At 40.9% G+C, this 22,710-nt stretch overlaps 4 protein-coding genes across 5 annotated transcripts; 1 reads left to right on the forward strand and 3 right to left on the reverse strand.

Annotated features, from left to right (window-relative positions):
• Nucleotides 1–2,061: 2,061 nt before the first annotated feature.
• Nucleotides 2,062–4,211, reverse strand: LOC5503361. Its single transcript, XM_032371714.2, has 2 exons — nucleotides 3,840–4,211; nucleotides 2,062–2,876 (listed from the first exon to the last, which is right to left on the reverse strand). The coding sequence occupies exons 1-2, from the start codon at nucleotides 4,020–4,022 to the stop codon at nucleotides 2,487–2,489; spliced, it is 573 nt and encodes a 190-aa protein (XP_032227605.2). The 5' UTR covers nucleotides 4,023–4,211; the 3' UTR covers nucleotides 2,062–2,486.
• A 2,059-nt stretch (nucleotides 4,212–6,270) lies between these two features.
• Nucleotides 6,271–15,674, reverse strand: LOC5503362 (apoptosis inhibitor 5). 2 transcript variants are annotated; one of them, XM_048728877.1, is made up of 15 exons: nucleotides 15,462–15,674; nucleotides 14,938–15,099; nucleotides 14,569–14,668; nucleotides 13,854–13,919; nucleotides 13,389–13,546; nucleotides 12,509–12,643; nucleotides 11,989–12,054; nucleotides 11,616–11,810; nucleotides 11,215–11,340; nucleotides 8,268–8,326; nucleotides 7,956–8,106; nucleotides 7,828–7,887; nucleotides 7,459–7,520; nucleotides 6,731–6,998; nucleotides 6,271–6,648 (listed from the first exon to the last, which is right to left on the reverse strand). In XM_048728877.1, exons 1-14 carry the CDS (start codon nucleotides 15,534–15,536, stop codon nucleotides 6,761–6,763), a joined length of 1,653 nt encoding a protein of 550 aa, XP_048584834.1. In that variant the 5' UTR covers nucleotides 15,537–15,674; the 3' UTR covers nucleotides 6,271–6,648; nucleotides 6,731–6,760. The 2 variants fall into 2 exon arrangements, with proteins under 2 accessions (XP_048584834.1, XP_048584833.1); XM_048728876.1 differs by having other exon boundaries at nucleotides 6,271–6,998.
• Nucleotides 15,675–16,641: 967 nt separating this feature from the next.
• Nucleotides 16,642–19,673, reverse strand: LOC5503363 (ADP-ribosylation factor-like protein 3). The gene is made up of 8 exons (XM_001624398.3): nucleotides 19,565–19,673; nucleotides 19,358–19,501; nucleotides 19,207–19,270; nucleotides 19,061–19,116; nucleotides 18,893–18,943; nucleotides 18,319–18,417; nucleotides 17,702–17,788; nucleotides 16,642–17,072 (listed from the first exon to the last, which is right to left on the reverse strand). Exons 1-8 carry the CDS (start codon nucleotides 19,565–19,567, stop codon nucleotides 17,031–17,033), a joined length of 546 nt encoding a protein of 181 aa, XP_001624448.1. The 5' UTR covers nucleotides 19,568–19,673; the 3' UTR covers nucleotides 16,642–17,030.
• A 159-nt stretch (nucleotides 19,674–19,832) lies between these two features.
• Nucleotides 19,833–21,963, forward strand: LOC5503364. The gene is made up of 2 exons (XM_001624386.3): nucleotides 19,833–20,104; nucleotides 20,708–21,963. The coding sequence occupies exons 1-2, from the start codon at nucleotides 19,892–19,894 to the stop codon at nucleotides 21,200–21,202; spliced, it is 708 nt and encodes a 235-aa protein (XP_001624436.2). The 5' UTR covers nucleotides 19,833–19,891; the 3' UTR covers nucleotides 21,203–21,963.
• Nucleotides 21,964–22,710: the final 747 nt, after the last annotated feature.

Genomic DNA, 22,710 nt, shown 5'->3' on the forward strand with positions numbered 1-22,710 from the left:
TATGTCAGCCCCATCAATAGCTCTTTGTCTTGTAGCATATGGTAGTCTTATGAGGCCGGCGAGAGATGAAATAGTGGTTGAGTAAGATTAAGCCTATACGTCGGAAGCTCGACGGCCTTCTCGTAAGATTTAATGAACACATTTGCCTTATCGTCCGTTTTGACTCTTCGCGCCATGGCGATTGTAAACAGGGGTTCGGGCTCTAATATTCATTGAACGGTGGAGAGTTTATCGAGGGCCTTACATAGTAACGTGGTGCCACTACGAGCTGAAAATGACAATGGGGAAAGTTTATTAGCCTGTGTCCTTAGCGCCTAGTGCTAGGGGGAGTGGGGTGGGTAGTGGGAGGAGTAATCTCTTCCCTACCTTTTGAACGGCCTGATAAATGTTGCTGTGGTGATATGCTGAAATATTGTAATTGTTTTCTTCAAATTTCATTTTTACTACAAAGCGTTTGTGTCTTACCTACACAGTAGATGAACACAGTTCTGACAAGGGACACTTTAGGTCTAATCACAATTTTCAATTTTCACACGTTCAGCAAATGAGATGCACAGAACTTGGACTACATGCTTGTGGTGGTCCTAGGAAATGACATGACACTGACTTGTTTGGGTGCAACAGTGAATGTATAAGAAATTTTCTAAAATACAGGGGAAAATGCCTTAAAAGTCCCTTTTGGGCCCCCTCCTGTTAAAAATCCTGGCTACGCCGCATGCTTCTTGAGAAAGTAACTATCTGGCTGTTTCGTAACCGATAGATAAATTTGCTTTTTGTTGTTGATATTTTGCCTCTAAAAGCCGGAGCGCGCGCGATTTTGCCACCCAAAAGTCACGTGATTTCTAACTGCAAATCGCCCATTGAGGTCTTACCAACTTTCCATCATGAGCTGCTACTCCTACTCACCATATAAAACGGGCACGCTCTTGAGTTCAACCCCTTCTGCCGTCTTGACTAGAACCAGCAGCCCTTGTTTAGAGTCCACATACAAAACGGAGAAGTGCTTGGCATGAAAGAATGATGAAAATGGCAATGTCTTGAAAGATCTCCGGCTCATCTGTAAACATGAAATCGCTCAGATTCGGTGTCGCTATGCTCATCGAATCTTTCGTGAGTCCTTTAACGTTTCTTGTGCAGCAAGCCATGGAGATGGGGTGAGTTCTGAAATGGAGCGCAACAGAAAATGTAAATCTTATACAGAAAAGCACTAGAATGGCGCGCAACATAAGTATCAGCATCCTCTTAAATCTTATCCAGAAAAGCACTAGAATGGCGCGCAACATAAGTATCAGCATCCTCTGTAAATCTTATCCAGAAAAGCACTAGAATGGCGCGCAACATAAGTATCAGTATCCTCTGTAAATCTTATCCAGAAAAGCACTAGAATGGCGCGCAACATAAGCTACTATCCTCTGTAAATGCTGCACCACGGGTGCAGCATTAGGGTTAAAACAAAATACGTTAGCGTTAGGGATAAAACAAAATACTCCCAAAAGAGACGTATTTCCGCTACCATTAGGCATAAATTTTATGAGATTTCAGCGTTTCAGAGTCCAACGATAAATTTTTGCTTTCAAACTAGTGTCGCATTGCAATGTAAATAAATTCTTCTTTGCGGTTGCGTTTTAAGAATATAATATAAGCATGCTTGTTTCATTTTTCGACCCCCATCCCCACAGGCTTCCCACCCGCGTCAGTGAAGGATTTCTAAGGACATACGAACTCGCACAAATAATTATCTATAAGCTATATCTTTATACTCTAATTTATGAAAAGTTGGGATGCAAATTAAATGTATCCGTCTGTGGTGTGTTTTTTCCCCCTAGAAGTTAAATTTTACGAGTTTAGAACGATATAAGTTTGTCTCTTATTTCGTGTCGATACTAAGTACGTTAATAACACAAGGCTGAAAACTTTATTCTGCCTCCAATTAAACACTCAAGGTACCTGCTGGGAATGCTAACCAAGGCGTTACGTCACAAAAAAATCCAAAGTCAAAGCAACATTGCATGACAGAATCTTGTCCATTTTGTGTGATGATGACCATGTGAGACAGGTCCCTAAAGAGGAATTTCTTTTATTATAATCTTATTTGTTTCATATAAAATAGATTTATTGTAACTAACATCTTATTTTATATAATCTATATACAATATGCTATTAAATAAATGATATAATAAGAGTGGTTTCGATATACCTGTAAAATAGCACTAATTCACTCTATTTTTTTCTCTTTTGTCTTACCTAGCCTGCATGCAGCCCTTTTTATTACGAAAAAACAACATATGGCATCTTTGATTTTGAGATAATATCCAAGATGGCGGTTAAATCGTCAAGGCTGTTTTTTTTGGGGGCGGGAGGGGTGGAATACCACCAAATGTCCGCAGCATGCAGGGTAGTCCTTGCATGACTACTACATTTATTAAAATTTACTTCATTGTTTAACGGGTGGTGTGAGAACCAGTCTAGAACTCTAGATACAACCACTAGACTCTAGATTTTCTTGATTTGTTCCTTAGTCTTCTTAGAACAACAGGGAATTGGGATTCACCAGGTGTATCAGGAGCAAGGATTCTTGTGCAAGTTCTCTTCTCGAATTGTGATTCAATCTCTCTAAATAAAAAGTGTTTCCTTGTCTCCCCCATGTCCTTATTTCTCAATCTTGCAGATCTTCTCCGCTTGTCATGTTTGGTAGTGCTCCTATGTGCACTTCTTGTTTCATGCCTAAAGTCAAGGGTCTTCACTGCTGCTTTTGTAGGGTTTTGTTTGTTATTTTCTTTCCCTTTTTTTCTTGGGTTCACTCTTTGTCGTCCTCGAAGTTTGCCCAGAATAGCCAAGTCTAATGATGAGATGTTGTTAGGGAAGTGAGGTGATACCTGGCAAAAAGGACACTTTTACTGATAATGTTGAACAACACTTTTTGAGGCTAAAATCATTTTTCAACATTCAATTTTATGGACAAAAGGAAAAAAGTGTCTATGGAAGTATCTTTGAGGACATAACTAATAATTTAAAGCAGATGGCCTGTTAAATAGTGCGGATTCTAATATATTCTTTTTTTGATTGAGGTTTCCGTCGTTGGCCCTCTGGAAGTAAACTGGTGTGATTGCCACTTTTTAAAAACATGCACCAGAGCAAATCAGGGAATAAAATAGAACTTGAAACAAGCTTTTAATATTAAAATATTAAAATCATTGAAATCTATTGTGCAACACATTTTGGCAAGGCTCTTATTCATATTTTTCTTCTAAGGCAAGCCACATATCTGGGGGTCTGATGGAGGGGCTTATTTAAACAATTACCGTATTGGTATACAGTAGTACGAAAAGCTAGTAAGGTTCTATGAAAGTAAAACTATCGGGAACACTTGTCAAACAGCTTAGCAGAGTGTCCTTTCTTTACTTGTCCATAACTGGACTTAGCAAAATAAACAGAAAAGACCCCCTTTGCCACAGGTAGCCCAGGCTTACAGCGAGTGTATGTAGGAGATCTAACAGTTTGTATGAGTGAACGTTAGTTTGCCGTAAGTCTGATATAAATATCCAGACTTCGAAACAAAACACTAGTTTGATCGCGAGCTGCTGCTCGATCCCGCCAAAAATAGCTACTGTTTCCTAGATTGTTATAGTCGCTCGCCTCTTGTCGAATGGTTAGTATGGGCAGCCTCGAATTTTGGCTTTTAGATACCTCTTTTAGAGAGGTATTCTTTTTTGTTTAATCTAGAAAGTATTTACATATTTTCCATCTTAGCTAGTTACGAGCGGTTCGTAGACTTACCGTCTGACTTGATCCTTAGAAAATAAGGGAAAAGAAGTACAGTTAAATAAAGCTTTCCTTACCCATTTAGCATCAAATTCGTCTACTGGGATAGAGGGAGCTAGATAGGGGTTTCTTGCCGCTTGCACTGGCGTACGATAGTGCTTATCTCCCTCTATGGGGCTCTCTGCGAACACAAGCGGCGTTTTATAGCGCTCCATCGTCTCACCAACCCGCTTCTTCTTGCGTTTTCTCTTCGAAGCCATTTTGAATTTCCACGCTAGTTCCAGTCCTGCTTGGAAACAGGAAGCCCACCCAACGCGTTTGTGTTTATTTCAAAGAGAAAACTCGTAAACGCCAAACGCCTTGGTCCTCCTCGCCGAGAAAACGTCAACGCCTACTGGTTGGCTGTTAAATGCTCCAGATGCCGTAGAATGCAATGCAAAAGTATCAAGTCGGCGATTCATCTTTATTTGAATGCATTTGCATAGAATATGGCTCGTTTGAGCCACAGGTAGCCCAAGCTCTGTCCGGCTCATTAGTACACAACGCTAGAATCTTACATAAAAATGTAATAAATTCCAGCTTGATGTAGTACTTTTAGTTGTCTATTATTTCTGCGTTTAAGCGATTAAGAGCGCATTTGGGGCTGTTTTAGAGCTGTTTTGTAAGGTCAATAAGCCAGTCGGTTTAAATTACATATTGACAGAGCTTGGGCTACCTGTGGTTTGAACCAGGGAATGGATATCTATCTTCTCGCTGAGGGAGGTTTGGCCCCAAAAATAATGGAAATACTGTAGGAAAACATGTCTCGTTAAATAACCCTTTTGGCTTCCACAGCTCGAAGGCAGATTTCATCGTTAAAACCATCCTGAAAGAAAATGATCTATTATCTTATGGCCATCCCCGAGAACACGGTCAGCGGAACGAGGCGTGATGGCGGGCGGAAAAGGCCGGAGGGGGGAGGGGGGGGGGGTAAGGGGCGCTTGGTTACGCTGAACTCGACGCTCTGGGTTTCCGGGGCCGGTTCCTGAAAAGCCGATTAGCGCTAACAAAGGGGTTAAATTTGCCCTAACCCACGATTAAATTTTTATCCCCGGATTAGTTCTGTTCCCGAGACGCTGATAGGCGCTTACTCTGGGTTAGTTTGGATGTGAAAGAGTGAAATCTAACCCTGCTCTCGAGGTGGGTTAACTCGCTAACCTACGGTTAAGTTGGCGTAATACAGGTCTCCCAAACTTTGTAGTAGAACTAATATTTCATTAAATGATGTTGCCGACAAAAAAGACGTTACACAAAAACCAAGTAGGGATCAAATGTCCTAACATTTCGCTTTGTTATGCGACCTTTGTTGCGATACTGACTCGAATATTGTGCTGGGACAGACAGAAAGTTATATGAAATTTATCTTGAAATGACTCTGTCTTGCTTGTGTCACATACCAACTCGAAACCTGCAAATTACATTTTTGGCAATGAAATGTAAGTAAGGGGTGGACCAATAGGAATTTGGGAAGGGTGTGATATTTTTTTTTTCGTGGGCCCCGAGTGTTTAGGATTTTTTTTTTTTTTTATCAGAAAGGCTTTTTTTAGTGCTTGGAGTTCTGCAAGTTTTTTTTTTTTTTTTTAAGAATCGGCCATGCACGTATTTTTATTTTTATTTTTTTGAATTGCCACCCCCCTCTCCAAATTTCTATTGGTCCACCCCTATTTACAGGCAATGTGTTTTGGGGCTTCTCTGCGGAAATAAGCCCACCAAAGGTAAATTTGAGTTGCTCTCTATTTATCTACTGGGTACCCTGTGTTAATATTACTCGTCAACCAGTTTTTCACTCGCTTAATCCAGGGTTAGTAAATCGGGGGATTACTTGACTTTCAGGAACGATGAGTTATCCGTAGGTTAGCTAACCTAAGATTAGCGAATAGAGCGGTTTTCAAAATCCCGTGCAACAAAATGTAATTGTTAAATGTCAAGCCAGAACAAAAGAGAACAAAGACATTACAGTGTATTAGTACTATATAAACTAAATAATATTTCACGGTTTTTTGAAAACCACTCTATTAACCCGGGATTAGGCGCTGATCTAGGGATAAATTAATCGGCCTTCCAGGAATCGGCCCCTGAGGATGTCCAATGGCGACCAGAAATTCCATATCATTAATTTGAAGACAATAAGAAAAGGTTAGAGCGTGTACCCAATTTTGTGTGGCATATTTTGCACACAAAAACTTTCACTTGGTAACCCAAGAGGAGGGGCAAACCTAAATCCCCCATAGATCCGCTAATACCAGTTTTAGCCCGAACTCTCGAGGGAGTTCTGCCGCGATAATAAAGTTATGACCTAGTAGAAATTACTTAGAAATGACCTAGTAGAAATTAGTACTTAGTTTAGTCTCCAGGAACTCAAATTTAGTCTGAATTATTCGAGTTATCCGAATTCTAGTTATCAGGGTCCCAATGTAGGTCATCTAAGGGGCAATAAATGCTGATACGATTGATTCAATACGTTAAAAGTTTATATTTTTTGGTATTTTATTTATTTTTTCACAGTATCTCCACTAGTTTCCTAAAATACATGTTCGACAGGGTTTTTCAGTGGTAAAATTTGAACACAAAAAGACAATAAAATAGTTTATGTCGCCATCCCACCAAGCTAAAGAATCTCTAATGAAAACCACTCTTTGTCCTTCAATCCATACAGATAACAACAAGTGCATTTTCAGTAAAAGTCCATGTAAAATCCAGGTAAATACAAGACAAGTGGTAAACTATAGATACACAAGCGCTCGGGCCATTCTAGTTATGAAATCCACTCCAAACAAAAGCACAATTAAAAAGTATAAAACATGCGAATGGTTGAAAATGTGTTGTGTGATTAGTTTTACACTCAAGTCAATCAGATAAAACCCCGTTTGATAAAAAGCACGACACATGATCTCCATAACTGCAAGGAATGTCATTGCACCCTCTCTGGAGGTCGAATTAAAATACAGCCCAAAGGGTCCTAGAATCTTCCTCTACCTCTTCCACCCCTCCTAAAGCCGCCCCGACCACGCCCTCTTCTATTTGCAAACTCATCCGGCATTGCCTGTCCTTGCACTTTGCCATTTGTAGCTCCTGACCTGCGGCCAGGTGGCTGGTACACCTGTAAGCCGCTGCGCTTAGCATGTTGGGGTGATACTGATGGTTTCTTCTCAGGTGGAATGTCAAACTTAATAGGGGTGATTCCTGCGCGTTTCCGTCTGAAGTAACAAACAAACCCTTTTTTAGTCCATAACACATCCGAGATATATATGAAAACCACTAAAAGGACAGCTGCTTGATAAGGAGAATGTGTTACTATGATTTTAAGTATTCTTAGAACTCTTGCCAAGATTTCTTTTCACTTCCATCAATCAAGGTTTGAATTTGTAACAGCATACATTTTGTTCCCCTTTGATTGGTCATCACATTTCTGTGAGACTGTGTGACTGAAAACCATCTAAGGGTAGGACAATGAAAACGACTTTTGACTGATGGAAGCCATTTATGAGGGTGAGATATTCTGTGGAGTGATAGATGCTAAGAATAAATAGCTAATCATCATTTTCCATCACTGAGTATACTGTATTAGGTAATGCTGCCTTTAACAAGTTAAATAGCTGATAAATATATGATGAGACAAACAAAAGTCCATGCTTATGCACCCAACATTTTTCTTACTTTTCATCTAGGGGGGATGCCTCTTGTGGTTTCTGGGGTTCAGCAGGCAGAGCGGCTTTAGACTACAAAAACAGAAAACAGCTCTTTGTGAGAATACAAATTACAGAAGAAAACAGTAACCACTTTCCCAATAAAGCAGATACCTTATGATAGAAATGTTTCACTGTATCAACACACATAATGACAGCAATGCAGTTTATTTATGGCAGTAATCTCTAATCAAATAATAATATATAATATATAATATATAATATATAATATATAATATATAATATATAATATATAATATATAATATATAATATATAATATATAATATAATAGGAATACAATATCAAAACACACAATTACTAAAAGAGTGCTGGACTTACTGGTGTCTTCCATGATAATGTAACAGAGCATTTATATGATGGCGGGTTATGGAACAAGTCCTATAGAGAAAGGTTAGACTAATTAGCTTAAGAATGGATAATTAACCTTGGCTTATTGCCAGTTTTACCTTGATGATAATGTTGATATTTGAAGTGGTTCTAAGCGCCACTACTTTGATTTTGTTCTCTTTCTCTTGGAGAGCAGCTCCGGCTTTGCCTTGAAGGGCAACTCGTAGCTGCTTAATATACATTTGACATCCTTGAGCAAAATACTGCAGTCTGTAAGAGATGTACGCAAGGTTAGATTTTAGATCCACCACTGGGTAATTATACTTTTTAACTCTTCATCCTCGAGCAAAATACTGCAGTCTGTAAGAGATGTACGCAAGGTTAGATTTTAGATCCACCACTGGGTGATTATACTTTTTAACTCTTCTAACCTGAGCCTAAAGTCTTTTAGTCTTTCTGTGGAGTCAGCACCAGTTAGAAAGGCTTCATCCTAGAAAAAAAAAAAGGAAAAATTATCAGATGTCCAAGCAAAACTGTAAAACAAAACCCACAAATTGACGGTTGCAATACACTAGTGACTCCCAGTGTGTTGGACTCACTGTACTGTCAAATTTTAGTTAGAGACACTAACAGAAGGATGTAAAATTGTTACGATGTGTAAGATGCTGTGTCACTTTTAAAGTACGACATGCACTACTGTAGCCACCAATAAAAGTTTAAAGAAAGTTAGTCAATGAGATACCCTGGGCCTCAGAGGCTGACTGCTTCACCCACCCCCTGTTAGTCAATGAGATACCCTGGGCCTCAGAGGCTGACTGCTTCACCCACCCCCTGTTAGTCAATGAGATACCCTGGGACTCAGAGGCTGGTTGCTTCACCCACCCCCTGTTAGTCAATGAGATACCCTGGGCCTCAGAGGCTGGTTGCTTCACCCACCCCCTGTTAGTCAATGAGATACCCTGGGCCTAAGAGGCTGGTTGCTTCACCCACCCCCTGTTAGTCAATGAGATACCCTGGGCCTCAGAGGCTGGTTGCTTCACCCACCCCCTGTTAGTCAATGAGATACCCTGGGCCTAAGAGGCTGGTTGCTTCACCCACCCCCTGTTAGTCAATGAGATACCCTGGGCCTCAGAGGCTGGTTGCTTCACCCACCCCCTGTTAGTCAATGAGATACCCTGGGCCTCAGAGGCTGGTTGCTTCACCCACCCCCTGTTAGTCAATGAGATACCCTGGGCCTCAGAGGCTGGTTGCTTCACCCACCCCCTGTTAGTCAATGAGATACCCTGGGCCTCAGAGGCTGGTTGCTTCACCCACCCCCTGTTAGTCAATGAGATACCCTGGGCCTCAGAGGCTGGTTGCTTCTCCTACCCCATGTTAGTCAATGAGATACCCTGGGTCTCAGAGGCTGGTTGCTTCACCCACCCCCTGTTAGTCAATGAGATACCCTGGGCCTCAGAGGCTGGTTGCTTCACCCACCCCCTGTTAGTCAATGAGATACCCTGGGCCTCAGAGGCTGGTTGCTTCACCCACCCCCTGTTAGTCAATGAGATACCCTGGGCCTCAGAGGCTGATTGCTTCACCCACCCCCTGTTAGTCAATGAGATACCCTGGGCCTCAGAGGCTGATTGCTTCACCCACCCCCTGTTAGTCAATGAGATACCCTGGGCCTCAGAGGCTGGTTGCTTCACCCACCCCCAGTTAGTCAATGAGATACCCTGGGCCTCAGAGGCTGGTTGCTTCACCCATCCCCAGTTAGTCAATGAGATACCCTGGGCCTCAGAGGCTGGTTGCTTCACCCACCCCCTGTTAGTAAATGAGATACCCTGGGACTCAGAGGCTGATTGCTTCACCCACCCCCTGTTAGTCAATGAGATACCCTGGGACTCAGAGGCTGACTGCTTCACCCACCCCCTGTTAGTCAATGAGATACCCTGGGACTCAGAGGTTGACTGCTTCACCCACCCCCTGTTAGTCAATGAGATACCCTGGGCCTCAGAGGCTGGTTGCTTCACCCACCCCCTGTTAGTCAATGAGATACCCTGGGCCTCAGAGGCTGGTTGCTTCACCCACCCCCTGTTAGTCAATGAGATACCCTGGGCCTCAGAGGCTGGTTGCTTCTCCTACCCCCTGTTAGTCAATGAGATACCCTGGGTCTCAGAGGCTGGTTGCTTCACCCACCCCCTGTTAGTCAATGAGATACCCTGGGCCTCAGAGGCTGGTTGCTTCACCCACCCCCTGTTAGTCAATGAGATACCCTGGGCCTCAGAGGCTGGTTGCTTCACCCACCCCCTGTTAGTCAATGAGATACCCTGGGCCTCAGAGGCTGATTGCTTCACCCACCCCCTGTTAGTCAATGAGATACCCTGGGCCTCAGAGGCTGATTGCTTCACCCACCCCCTGTTAGTCAATGAGATACCCTGGGCCTCAGAGGCTGGTTGCTTCACCCACCCCCAGTTAGTCAATGAGATACCCTGGGCCTCAGAGGCTGGTTGCTTCACCCATCCCCAGTTAGTCAATGAGATACCCTGGGCCTCAGAGGCTGGTTGCTTCACCCACCCCCTGTTAGTAAATGAGATACCCTGGGACTCAGAGGCTGATTGCTTCACCCACCCCCTGTTAGTCAATGAGATACCCTGGGACTCAGAGGCTGACTGCTTCACCCACCCCCTGTTAGTCAATGAGATACCCTGGGACTCAGAGGTTGACTGCTTCACCCACCCCCTGTTAGTCAATGAGATACCCTGGAACTCAGAGGCTGGTTGCTTCACCCACCCCCAGTTAGTCAATGAGATACCCTGGGCCTCAGAGGCTGGTTGCTTCACCCACCCCCCGTTAGTCAATGAGATACCCTGGGCCTCAGAGGCTGGTTGCTTCACCCACCCCCTGTTAGTAAATGAGATACCCTGGGACTCAGAGGCTGATTGCTTCACCCACCCCCTGTTAGTCAATGAGATACCCTGGGACTCAGAGGCTGACTGCTTCACCCACCCCCTGTTAGTCAATGAGATACCCTGGGACTCAGAGGTTGACTGCTTCACCCACCCCCTGTTAGTCAATGAGATACCCTGGAACTCAGAGGCTGGTTGCTTCACCCACCCCCTGTTAGTGTGAAATGCAGAAAGTGGTGGAAAAAAATCGTGGTACCCACTTAGGACGAAGAATCAATGTTTTGATTGACAAACTTCATTTACGTACTTAGAAGGATTCTAATACTACGAAGCATTTCTCTGCAGTTCAAGTCAGTCAGATACATCACATTTCTGTCATCCTTATTAGCTTACTTCATAAAACAACCAAGGGGTAGCACACATCCAACTCTAAAAATTCCTGATTTCCCCCATCAGTCTAATTTTCATACATTCTAGTTGTAATAACTACCTTTCTTGCCAGCTGATGGAAGGCAAAGAGTAGACACTCAACATAGGAGAACTGAAGTTTAGGTTCTGTGCCATCTTCAGTGGGCTTGCCATCCTCTGAGTCACTTGGTGGCAACGGCATGTATTCCTTTAGTACCAAAAGCACAAGTTCATGTTAGACAATCACTAGGCAGTTGTTAACAAACAGACTTTTTTGGAAACGTTTCTTAGCTTTCCAACACAATCAGGAGAACCATAACATAGCCACATAACCAGGTACAGTAATGGCTAAATCTATAACAGCTGGTCTAAACCCCACACAACTGTGAATTCATCCCTTATTTTCTTCCTCAAATTTTGTAACAGAAATGCTGCATTATCAGCTAATACCATAAGTTATTGTCTTTTTCAAAATGTACTCACTAAGAGTAGAGAGAAAAGGGGTTCCACAGCTGCCTTAATGGTCTCTTCTGGTAGGGTACAGGAAGACATTTCTGCACACAACTTAAGCATCTCTAGTTTGGGGTCCTCTCCATCCTCAGACTGTGTAAGCTGACTTGCTTGAGGCACTACTTGCTTGATCAAGTAAGAGAAAAATGGATCCGCTGATGCTCCTCTCTGAAAGATTTCATATCAAAGTTCACTCATGCCTTCTTTAGAAAGATTTTGAAGCATGAAACAATAAAAGGAATCAAAGCACAAAACAATCAAGAACAATCAAAGCACAGTTAATGAAAAAAAACAAAAATGGTGGAACAATAAAGACAATCAATCAATCTTAGGTAGCAATACATACCACAAAAAATGGAATGGCTTGGCGTGCACAGGATATAAATCTGTCTATGGAATCAACATCTGTGGGCTAAATCAAGTGAATATTATGTAATAACAGTACAAGTGAATATTATGTAATAACAGTACAAGTGAATATTATGTAATAACAGTACAAGTGAATATTATGTAATAACAGTACAAGTGAATATTATGTAATAACAGTACAAGTGTCATATCGATGCATGCCCATGATTACATAAGTTATACATTGCATGATAGCAAGAAAAAATGCCTTGCAGATTGAGATTTAAGCATAGGGCTAGTAGGATCAAAAATTTGTTTTGGGTATACTGTCATATTTTTCACAAATTCTTTCACATGGATTCTTTCTGTGGTATCAGAATAAGGACAAGACTTTGTCTAAACATCATGGCCAGATACAGACATGTCTGCACTGCCATTTTATTAGCCGAGAGATGATCATCATTAACCACAGCTCTCCATTTTAAAAGAATAATGTCCACTAGAGTATGGCCTGTTACCTGGAATGGCTGACATAGCTCCGCCTGCTCTGTAACAATATCAGCAAGGACTTGAGGGGAGCCCTGCATTGTTTTTAACTGTGAGAGGATGGTCATGAAAGCCTTGAATTCTTCTCCAGTCACATCTGACAGTGCCTGCAATTGAAATTTAGATAAAACACATTGAATAATGTGCAAGGCATATAGTGCTCAATAATGACGAAGTCAGAAGACCATGACTGCAACTCGAATGCATCTCATTGCATACTTTTTTGTTTATGACACGCTGTGACGTAATCTGTGCACCTGTCAGAGGACAGACACACGCAAAAATAAGATCTTTTTGTTTTATACAATGTTACAATATAGTTTCGTGGAGCGTGCGGGCATGCTGACGCCAAGCGTGTTTGTCCTCTAATAACACATGGACCGTTGACCAATTAAGGCAAAAAATTCACAAGTGGTGTTGTATAAACCATAGTATACAGTTCCAGGTGCACTGAGAACTCAAGTAAAATATATTGAGTAGGCATGCTGAGTAGGCATGCTTGATTACAAAAACTCTGTTACTTTAGTTATATATACAGTAAGAAGAATAGGCTGTTTTTAACAAGCATTGACTGTAGAAACACTAAACCTCAGAGTGAATTGGACTACAGAAAATAACTGCGCTACTACAGTATCAAGACTACAGTACACTACTGTGCTACTACTGTATAGTATAAAGACTACAGTACACTACTGTGCTACTACTGTATAGTATAAAGACTAAAGTACACTACTGTGCTACCACAGTATAAAGATTACAGTACACTACTGTGCTACTACACTATCAAGTACCGTAATGGTGCAGTGTAAACCTTACTCAGCTTTCTCTTAAACACGTAAGATAGACAACTACCTTTTTTATCTCATCAACCAGATATTCCTCTGTCTCAGGGGAGGGGTGTAGGGTCTTCTTGGCAAACTCCGCCACAGCCTCAGCCAAGAATTTGATAGCTTTATCTCTAACCTGCTCCTCTCCGCTAAGAATCTGTGAAAACAGTCCCCCTATGGTACCTGGATGAAAAAGAAACACCCCTCATTAATAGACTTCTTTTGCATAACCTAAATGATATACATCACCCAATGAGCACCAGCCACTGGTAAACTATAATTGGTGAACAAACAGTACTTCATGGGATATTAAGGCAGCTCAATTATAATTGGTGAACAAACAGTACTTCATGGGATATTAAGGCAGCTCAATTATAATTGGTGAACAAACAGTACTTCATGGGATATTAAGGCAGCTCAATTTCATAGCCCCCTATCAGACAAATGTCTTACAGACAACCCTGATCATGTATAAGGGGAGCATACTAACCTTTGGGTTCCATCTTGAAGAGACTAACAAGAGCATTTTTAACAATGCCAAGCTCTAAGACATCATCTAAGGGATCAAACATATCAAGGCATAAGATAGTTGAACATACTTTAATGATTTGAGAACTATCTTTTATAATATCATGATCACCTTGGATTGGATTATTTTCTGAAGGAAACTTACTAGTCAAATTCCCTTAGATGGTTCTAATCTTCCCTCATGAAATACTGGTATTTTAAATATTCTGTGAACTCTAGACAACTACCAACTTCCAAATTGTTTTCTGGCCTCCATCACTCAAACTATGGGAATAACATTTGGTTAATTTGTCAGCACCTTACAGAGAGGTGTTTTGATTGGAAAACATTTCAGTGCTTCAAGAATTTTGACCGAGAGGTGATTCGGCAGTTGGAAATTATTTGTGAGAGTTCACATTTTAAAACTGCAGTAATGAAGATCCTTTTTTCTCTTTTTTATTTTCCCCAGGAAGAGGGCATCCGAGGACAGGAATTAAGTCTGTGATGAGTACTTCCTTTCATGAAACCAGTCATGTGGGGTGGTGTTTCATTTCTGTATGCAACTGTAGGGTAACTATGTTTGGTTATCAGCTTTCTTTTTTTTTTTTTTCACTGCTAAATGATTTCTGGGTAATGGTTATTGGTTTACAAAAAAGAAACAAGGTTTGAAACTGATTTATAGCATCCTGGTAGTCTACCTGACTGAAGTAATTGTGTCAAGACATCAGCAATTCTGGGAAGGTGCTCAACGTTTGCTTTACACAGCTCTGGAAGACCTTTGATAGCTTGCTTGCGAAGCTGGAAGACACAGAAAAAATACTCCAATCATATATGGTGGAAGCCTAATAAATTTTACCAGAAGAGAGAAAATTACAAAGGTATGCCTAGCAGCTACAACCTTGAAGCACACCTATGCAGATATAGTGGCTTCTTTTGACTATCAGGGTGGTAAGGTATAGAATCAACTAACCATGCAGAGCCCTGGGTATTCTATATTACTCACTGTATTATCTGCATTATAAAGATCATATACAAATGAATCCTTATCTTTTAGCATGGTGACTTACAAGATTGTCTTCATCCTCACAAAGATCAAGCATGGCGTCAATAGCATGCTCCTGTAGTTTAGGGAAATACTTGAAGAATCTGGTAATGAATGAAGAAGCTAGTTTCTTCTCGCCCAGAGTCCCCTTGACTGCAGCCAGGATGGCGCTGTATGCATCAGAATGCTGGCAAGAAGATAAAATAACATGGGTGTTTTTAACAATCACACATCAAAAAACAAAAGTCACACAGAATAACGCAAAATTGACCCAATCCTCCCATCCTTCACTTCATTCCAGATAGAAAGCTTAGATTTTGTGCACGCTTTCTTTATACTATTTGAATCAAGGCAAGAGCACTTTCTTATTCAAAGCCAAAATACTTGTGTCCCAAATGACTCTTCTTTTTTCGAAACTACTTCCGCAACATTGAACATTACGTATCTTAAAAGTAGCTGTTCTATCTGAATAGCTATAATATACGCACAAGCGATTAGAAAATCCAAGCTAACAACACGCTGTCGGCAAGCCGCTACGGTAACCCTTACCTCTCCTGCACTCTCACCGGCATCTGCGAGAATTCCGAACTGCCTGTATAATTCCTCAACCCCTGTCATAACCATTTACTGTTTTTTCCCCCAGTTATGTAAGGTGATAGTTAGGTTTTTTGAAAGAAATTTCACCCTCGCTTTACTCGACTAGTTGACAATTTCTGTGCTTCGCGGGCCTCGACTTCGTGCCGGCTAAAAGTGACGCTTGGTCAGCGGTGAGACCACAGGGGACCCACACCAAGAAATTTTGCAGTAAAACACACCATGAACCCTATTTATTGCGTATTAGGGGGGGGGGGGGGGGGGGGGTTAGTACCTGCGCGATTCACATGTTTTGAAAAGACGCAATCATCTTTCACGATTAACAGAGAATACGCACAACGACAGGGAACAATCCTTACCCGGAAATCTCGATTCGGCATTCCCGAATCACAAAAAGTAACCCTAACCCCCTGTTTATTTTGAGAATAAATTATTCCTATGCTAATAGAGTTCTCTCACAGATAGGCTCACCAGAAATCATTCTCCTGCACCAAGAAGCAGCAGATAGATCTAGGGTTTAAACCATCCATTTTCGAAAAGTTCCCATAATTGTCAATGGGATGAGTATCTCTTTATCATCTAGTATCTCTTATTGGTGAGAGGTAGAGTTCCTTGGGGGTGCATGGCCCCCAAACCAATCTAATTAACATGCATTTTTCAATAAATATGCATTCAAGTCTGTACGAGACAGAAAGGGGTGGGGTGTGAAGTAATAAAAAGCGAGGTCCTGTAGCAGAATTACAGAGAATCACAACCTCTCCACACATGGGTGACAAAGTACATGTAATACCTTTCAGATTACATAGACTAATTAATTTTTTTACGGCATCTGCCCCCCCCCCCTAGCCAAAATGTTGAAAGAATGGCAGACTTGCATCCTTACCGCACAAAGCAAACTTTCTAGCGGCATCCATGAAACATTAAAATCACTTGTGAAATATCTGGTTTTGTAGGACAACACTGGCTTTGTTCATGATTGGATTACTTTAAAGAAATGAAATTAAGACCAGGGTGCTTCCCAGATTATTACCACTTTTTTCCCCAATCCTCTGCACTTCTGTACAGTCCCCCTATTTCTTCCCCTTTCCCACCCCACAACCTGGAAAGTACTAGATATAGATATAAACAACTGTAATATGTATAAAGAGTCTTTATTAACAGAAATTGACAATTTAAAAATACATGCACAGTACAAATAAATCAACAAAACACCTATAGTACACCACCAGGAGACCTTTTAAGGTCTACAGAATTAAAATACTGTATGTACATGGAAATAACACAAGATTATTTATCTACTAATCATATTACAACATTGGCATTAAGGCTAACACCGTAATTCTAGCCCCCAGGACAGCTAATGAGACCCTTCCCCAGTAGAATGGTGGTGATACATGCCATCATATCATGTTAAATTGACTTTTCTGTCGTACTACAATATCTGGCTCAGGCATGTGTAACGGTGTGTGTTGTGTAATGATGAAGTTGTATCCCTTCTAAATAAATATTCAAAGGCTTGTGGTATCACTTCTTGCTAACATATCTCATCGCCCATTCAACACCATCCTAAAATATACCAGCAGCACGGATTAAAAACATTATCTGGCAATTAGTGATAATAATATGTATATTTACACCTTCTGCAGTAACATAATCAACTGAATCGCCGGCGGAGCCAGAAATATTAACATATAATACAAGACTTACTTAAAGAATGTTTATCAACCACTCCTTTGTTATTGTTTATAATTGAAAATACAATGGTTTATCAGCAAGGAAACTTAAAAATAACCATCCACAATTGAAGTCTGATACTTTATTAACGTTATTCAATTGAAAGTTTCTCAGTGACTTGGTTGAATTAGCTGATGGAAACAGATTCTTTGTGTGACAGGAGCAGGAGCATGAAATAGCGGCTTGATTGGCCTTCTTTAATAGCTAAGGCATATTTACATGTGACAAAATTGTTTAGTCATTCTGTATTTGCCATTTTCTGTGGCTTGGTGTTTAGCTTCCTCAAGTTATAATTACTTTTTTTATTGGCAGATTAAAAATTTAAAAAGTGGACACCTTTAGCTTTTTTACTCAAAAATGGGGGATACTGACTAAAACATTTCCCTTTCTCTAGTGGTAGGCTATTAGCCTCAAGAAAATAGATCATCAAAATAAGTAAACCAAGAGCTCTACAGGCTTACCTGGACTCCTTCACCTGTTAAGGCACTGCATCCTTGTATTTGCCACCCTCTAGAACGTATCGTGTTTAAGCCTAGATTAGAGGAAATCTGAAAAGAGAAATACAATAAACATATTACAATAGTCATTATCCGTAATAGTTAGAAACAACACAATGTTTATAAAAAAAGAAAAACACAGATTTAGACTATAATAGAGTATACAGCATATTATAACTATTTAAAGTAATAGCAAAGTTAAACACCCCCAAAACTGTAATTTTGTTGAAAGCTAAACCTGTACAATAATAGAGCATGAAGCAGCTCACTTGGTTAGCGTATTGGAAAGACAATTGACAATTAGATGCATGTGCAACAACGTGAAAACGGTCTATTGATCTTGGCATTTTGGACAGAATTTTTATCTTTAGCATGTTGGGTAGACAATTGATTTTAACATATTGGGTAGACAAATGATCTGAGCATATTGGGTAGACAAGTGATTTTAACATATTGGGTAGACAAATGATATTAGCATATTGCACAGCAAGGCACCTAGGAGATGGTCATTCTAAATTATATATTTAATTATATATAATTATATTATACTAAATTATTCTCCTGACCATGAATAAACTTACCTCTGCTGGAGTTGCTGCATTCATTAAATCCTGTTTATTAGCGAAGACAAGTAGAGGCACACCTATGAGCTTTTCCTCTTCAAGTAACTCATCTAACTCCTGAATAAACAATAAAAGCTACTTGCAAAAATGCCGCATATAATGTGCCCTATGGTATGTAAATATACTAAGATATTTTTAGTAAACGACCTTCTTGTTTTTGAGAAAAAGTATGTGTTATTTGGAAATGAGGCATAACAGAGCACTAGCTGTCGAATCACCCGCATTAGGCGGGTGTCAAAAGATTTCGTACCTCATCACAAGCCTATTTTTTGTGAGAATGTTCATACATTCTCTGTTTTAGCCTCATTGGCTCTCTTGGGATTTCCCACATAGTCATTTACTGTATTTCACCCAAGCTCACAAGATTTTTGTCCAAGTTGGGTTGACAGACGAGAGCCGTTACAGTATACAAGGTTTGTTTGTTACATAAATAGGTAAATTAGTATTTTATTTACGTTTGAACAGTTTAGCACAAACATATTTGAACGATAGTATTGATAAAGTAGAATTTTGCTGGATGAACTATACTCACAGTGCCAGTTTCTTCCATTCTTTTACGGTCTGCACTGTCAATTACGTATATCTAGATAGAGCAGATGCTATAATATAATCACTTCCCAAGAAACAAGGGATCAAAGACTTCCAAATAATAAATTTGAATTTGACATTTTAATTATTAGATTAAAAGACGCTATCTCACCAATATATCCGTGTTTTCGAAGTAATTTTTCCAATACGGCCGAATTTTTCGCTGTCCTGTCAACCAAATAAGAAATACAATGTCTCGAAAGCATTCAAGTGGCTTGCTGCAGTATAAATTCAGCTCGAATTATGAATCGTACTAACCTCCAATGTCCCAGACGTTCAATCTAAACCCCCCTTTCGACTGGACAGACTTGATGTTAAAACCCTGCAGCACAAAATCAAAAGTAAGTAAAACCAAGGTTCACTAGCAAGTTAAAGTACTAATTATATCAATCTAACAGCTGTATTGAACCTGAGTTGGAGTAATATGCAAAACATCCTCCGACGCCAGCGATTTCAAAATGGTGGTCTTGCCCGAGTTGTCCAGACCAAGCAACAAAATTCTCATTTCTCTATCCTTCTCTGATTTTAGCTTCCGCAGCAACGACAGCAGCCCCTAAAGAAGAGTTTCAATTAGCTAAACATACGGGGTGTCCAATTTTTCAGAATCATTGCTTACCATTACTGTAGATTCTTAGGTCGGTAAGAGCACAAAGTTCTTCGAGAGTCTCTAGCAACTAAACAAATATGGCCGCCGTCGGTACCCTGTGACGTCACAAGATCAGGGGGAGGGGGGAAGACAAGGATCAATCCTTTTAGCTGCTTAGTGTATTCAGGTTAAACTCAACTAAATATATAATTTTATTCAGTCTACTTTAACTGCTGAAACAATATACATAACCCTTTTTTCATTCTGAACTGCTTTTTAGGGGTTTTAATATACGTTATAATCGATTTGACTCCCCCGGTGACAACTGGTCAGCAGTTGCTAGGCTGAGAAAGCAAGATGGCGGCGTTCATGGCTCGGTGCAGAAGTGACTTGTTTAGGCGTGTTTTTCGTAAGAGCCAGGTGCTGGAGTTCCTGGCTCGTTGCGTTCTGGCTTCTAGTTCACGTTCAGGGTTTTGCAGCAGCCAACACCCGATCAGTCGATTTCCGGTACCCAAGCCAGCATCTCTGCCCCAAGATATTCGGGATGCCTTCTCGGATCTTGAGGAAAAGGTTAGTGGTATCTGTAACTCAGTTTATTTTATTGGTTTATTTACTAAACAATACCGCGAACGCTTTTTGAGTATTCCTCAAGCTTTAAATTTTGACATAAAAGCGTTTTAAAGATCCTATTGTTTTTTAGTCCGCGGGGGTTATCCCACAAATCATTCAATCTTGAATGTGAAAGGGGAAACATTAATATCGAATCGTAAAATCTAGTATATAAGTTTTTTTGAAATATTCAGTCTAGAGGCAGGACCAGGAAGAGTGGCAGTGATTGGGGGTGCATGTGTGTGTGTAGGGGGGGGGGGGGGGGTGCGTGTGTGTGTGTAGGGGGGGGGGGGGGTGCGTGTGTGTGTAGGGGGGGGGGGTGCATGTGTGTGTAGGGGGGGGGGTGCATGTGTGTAGGGCAAATGGGGCCAAGTTGTAAATACAATAGAAATTTAAATAAGTTTGGTCGTGGCCTTGAATACTATAGTCTATCCGATTATCGTAGATTATAACTCAAAGCTGGTGTCTGGCAGATTTTCAAAAGAGAAAGCCTGCTTCAAATGGCAAGAAGTGTTTGATAAAATACACAAATGTCTTAACTCAATGTCTAAATTCTGTTAATAGACTGGGTTCATTCCAAATGTTGCCAAAGTATTGGCTCATCGACCTGAAGAGTTCCGTGCATTCTTCAAATACTATGAAGCCCTGATGTTAAAAGAGGGCAATCTGACAAAAGCTGAGAAGGAGATGATTGTGGTCGCTACAAGTGCCGCCAACAACTGCATGTACTGTGTCATTTCGCATGGTGCCCTGCTTCGCATATACTCAAGGAATCCACTTCTTGGAGAACAGATTGCAACAAACTGGGAGTTAGCAGATGTGAGTCCACGTGAGAGAGCTATCTTGAAGTTTGCTGTGAAAGTGGGACGTAGTGACACTCTTAATGAGGGTGACTTTGAGGCATTGTCCCAGCATGGGCTGAGTCAGGAGGATGCATGGGATATAGGTGCAATCTCAGCTTTTTTTGCCATGTCCAATAGACTTGCACACGTGACAGACATGCGACCAAATGATGAGTTCTTTATGATGGGGAGGGTACCAAAGGACAAGTCAAGATAGAAAAAAAAAAGAGTAGGGAAGTAGAGTAGTAAATGATAGCTCAATACAAATGCATACCCATGATTTGCCGAGGGGGTGGGGGTGCACTGTTCTAGGTATTATATGGTATTTGCAAAGATTCTTCTGGGCAAACAGGCAAATCAAGAGGTAGTTTCCTAGGAACTGACCAATTGGCAAACAAGACATGGACTGACAATGGACAAATCAAGGGTACATAGTTTTTTTTTTGCAGTTGAGTATTGCATGACACGAGAGGCAGCAAAGGAAACTGGTCAAGAGGTACCTTTCATAAAAAATAGATGGCTGCACAGCATAGAGAGGCCTGGGGACCAGGCTATCTGCTGTTATACCACATTTTGATTTATTTGCTTTAATTGTGTGTCTGGGATGATTTTATTGATCTAGTGTGATAAAGTATGTTTGATATAATAGAACTCTTTGTAAAAAAATGAAACTCTTATTTATTAGAGATACTTGGGGATGCCTGCATAACAGAAAATGCTGTATTGTGGGGATAGCATTACTGGGACGTAGCAGGAGGTGGGGCAGGTGCCTCCCCAATATTTTCAAAATTATAAGGAAATGACCAGTATGTGTGCCTGTGCCCCCAAATATTTTCTTAATGTTCCTGTATTGTGCCCCCCCCCCCCCCAAAATTTTGAGTCCTACTATGGCACAGACTAAGCTGCTTCTACTAACTTTTTTCTGTATACAGACAGTCCCAAAATATCATCTTACTGCATTCAAAAAAAAAAGGATGCTAAACCCTCGTGCCATGGTTAAACAGTAATACAATAATCCTTGTTTATCAAGGGTAGCATATTAACCAAATTTACAGTTTTCTAACATATGGCCCTCTTAAGCATTGAAAGCACTGTCACTGGGGGTGCCAACGTCCCTTTGGTTCAGGTTAGTGTAGCAGCTTGAAGAGACAGGACCTCCGGTTTAGTGTCCTTATCCAGGAAGACTGGAAACACGCGAAAATAACTTCAACTCACTTGTGGCACAAATTCGAATCAAGGCAGAGAACCCAGAAAGAATCCCCAGTTTGAGCCAGGATTCGAACCTGGGCGACAGCGGTGAGAGGCCGACGCGCCAGCACACTAGGCCACCCGTGCTTCCACATAATGAGCAGTGAGCTTCATTGTTCCTATTTCCACGAGTAAAACTTTGGAACCTTTAAAATGCCGCTCTTCAACAACATAATGGTGACCGGAACTGATTTGGTGCCATTGTGTGACAAATTGTAAATAGTCATTTGATTCCATGAGCTGGGGTGTGTGAGAGTAGAGAGAGAACAGCGCGTGAAGAACACAAGACAAGCACAAGCGAGGAGAAGAGATAATGAACACTTTTTATACTTTTACTACTTGATTACAGAAGAATAAATATCAATCAAAACCTGAGATTTTAGTGTATAGGCAAGTTCCGTACAATGGTTATCCAATTCATAACCTTGTTTCTATTGTTTTATTCCCGCCCTAACAGCATGAAGTTTGTTGAAAATA

This window comes from Nematostella vectensis, chromosome 6 (genome assembly GCF_932526225.1).
Source record: "Nematostella vectensis chromosome 6, jaNemVect1.1, whole genome shotgun sequence".
Taxonomy (NCBI): Eukaryota; Metazoa; Cnidaria; class Anthozoa; order Actiniaria; family Edwardsiidae; genus Nematostella; species Nematostella vectensis.

Bases quoted from the DNA above. Each gene is read 5' to 3' on its own strand.
- LOC5503361 (XM_032371714.2), bottom strand. From the start codon at position 4,022: ATGGCTTCGAAGAGAAAACGCAAGAAGAAGCGGGTTGGTGAGACGATG. The intron at 2,877-3,839 runs GTAAGGAAAGCT...CCTTTTTGCCAG, and splicing joins ACGAATTTGATGCTAAATGG to GTATCACCTCACTTCCCTAA.
- LOC5503362 (XM_048728877.1), bottom strand. From the start codon at position 15,536: ATGGTTATGACAGGGGTTGAGGAATTATACAGGCAGTTCGGAATTCTC. The intron at 14,669-14,937 runs GTAAGTCACCAT...TGTGTCTTCCAG, and splicing joins GTGAGGATGAAGACAATCTT to CTTCGCAAGCAAGCTATCAA. The intron at 7,888-7,955 runs GTAAAACTGGCA...CTTTCTCTATAG, and splicing joins ATATCAACATTATCATCAAG to GACTTGTTCCATAACCCGCC.
- LOC5503363 (XM_001624398.3), bottom strand. The intron at 18,944-19,060 runs GTGAGATAGCGT...TGCTCTATCTAG, and splicing joins TCGAAAACACGGATATATTG to ATATACGTAATTGACAGTGC. The intron at 18,418-18,892 runs GTGAGTATAGTT...TTGTTTATTCAG, and splicing joins GAATGGAAGAAACTGGCACT to GAGTTAGATGAGTTACTTGA.
- LOC5503364 (XM_001624386.3), top strand. From the start codon at position 19,892: ATGGCGGCGTTCATGGCTCGGTGCAGAAGTGACTTGTTTAGGCGTGTT. The intron at 20,105-20,707 runs GTTAGTGGTATC...TTCTGTTAATAG, and splicing joins TCTCGGATCTTGAGGAAAAG to ACTGGGTTCATTCCAAATGT.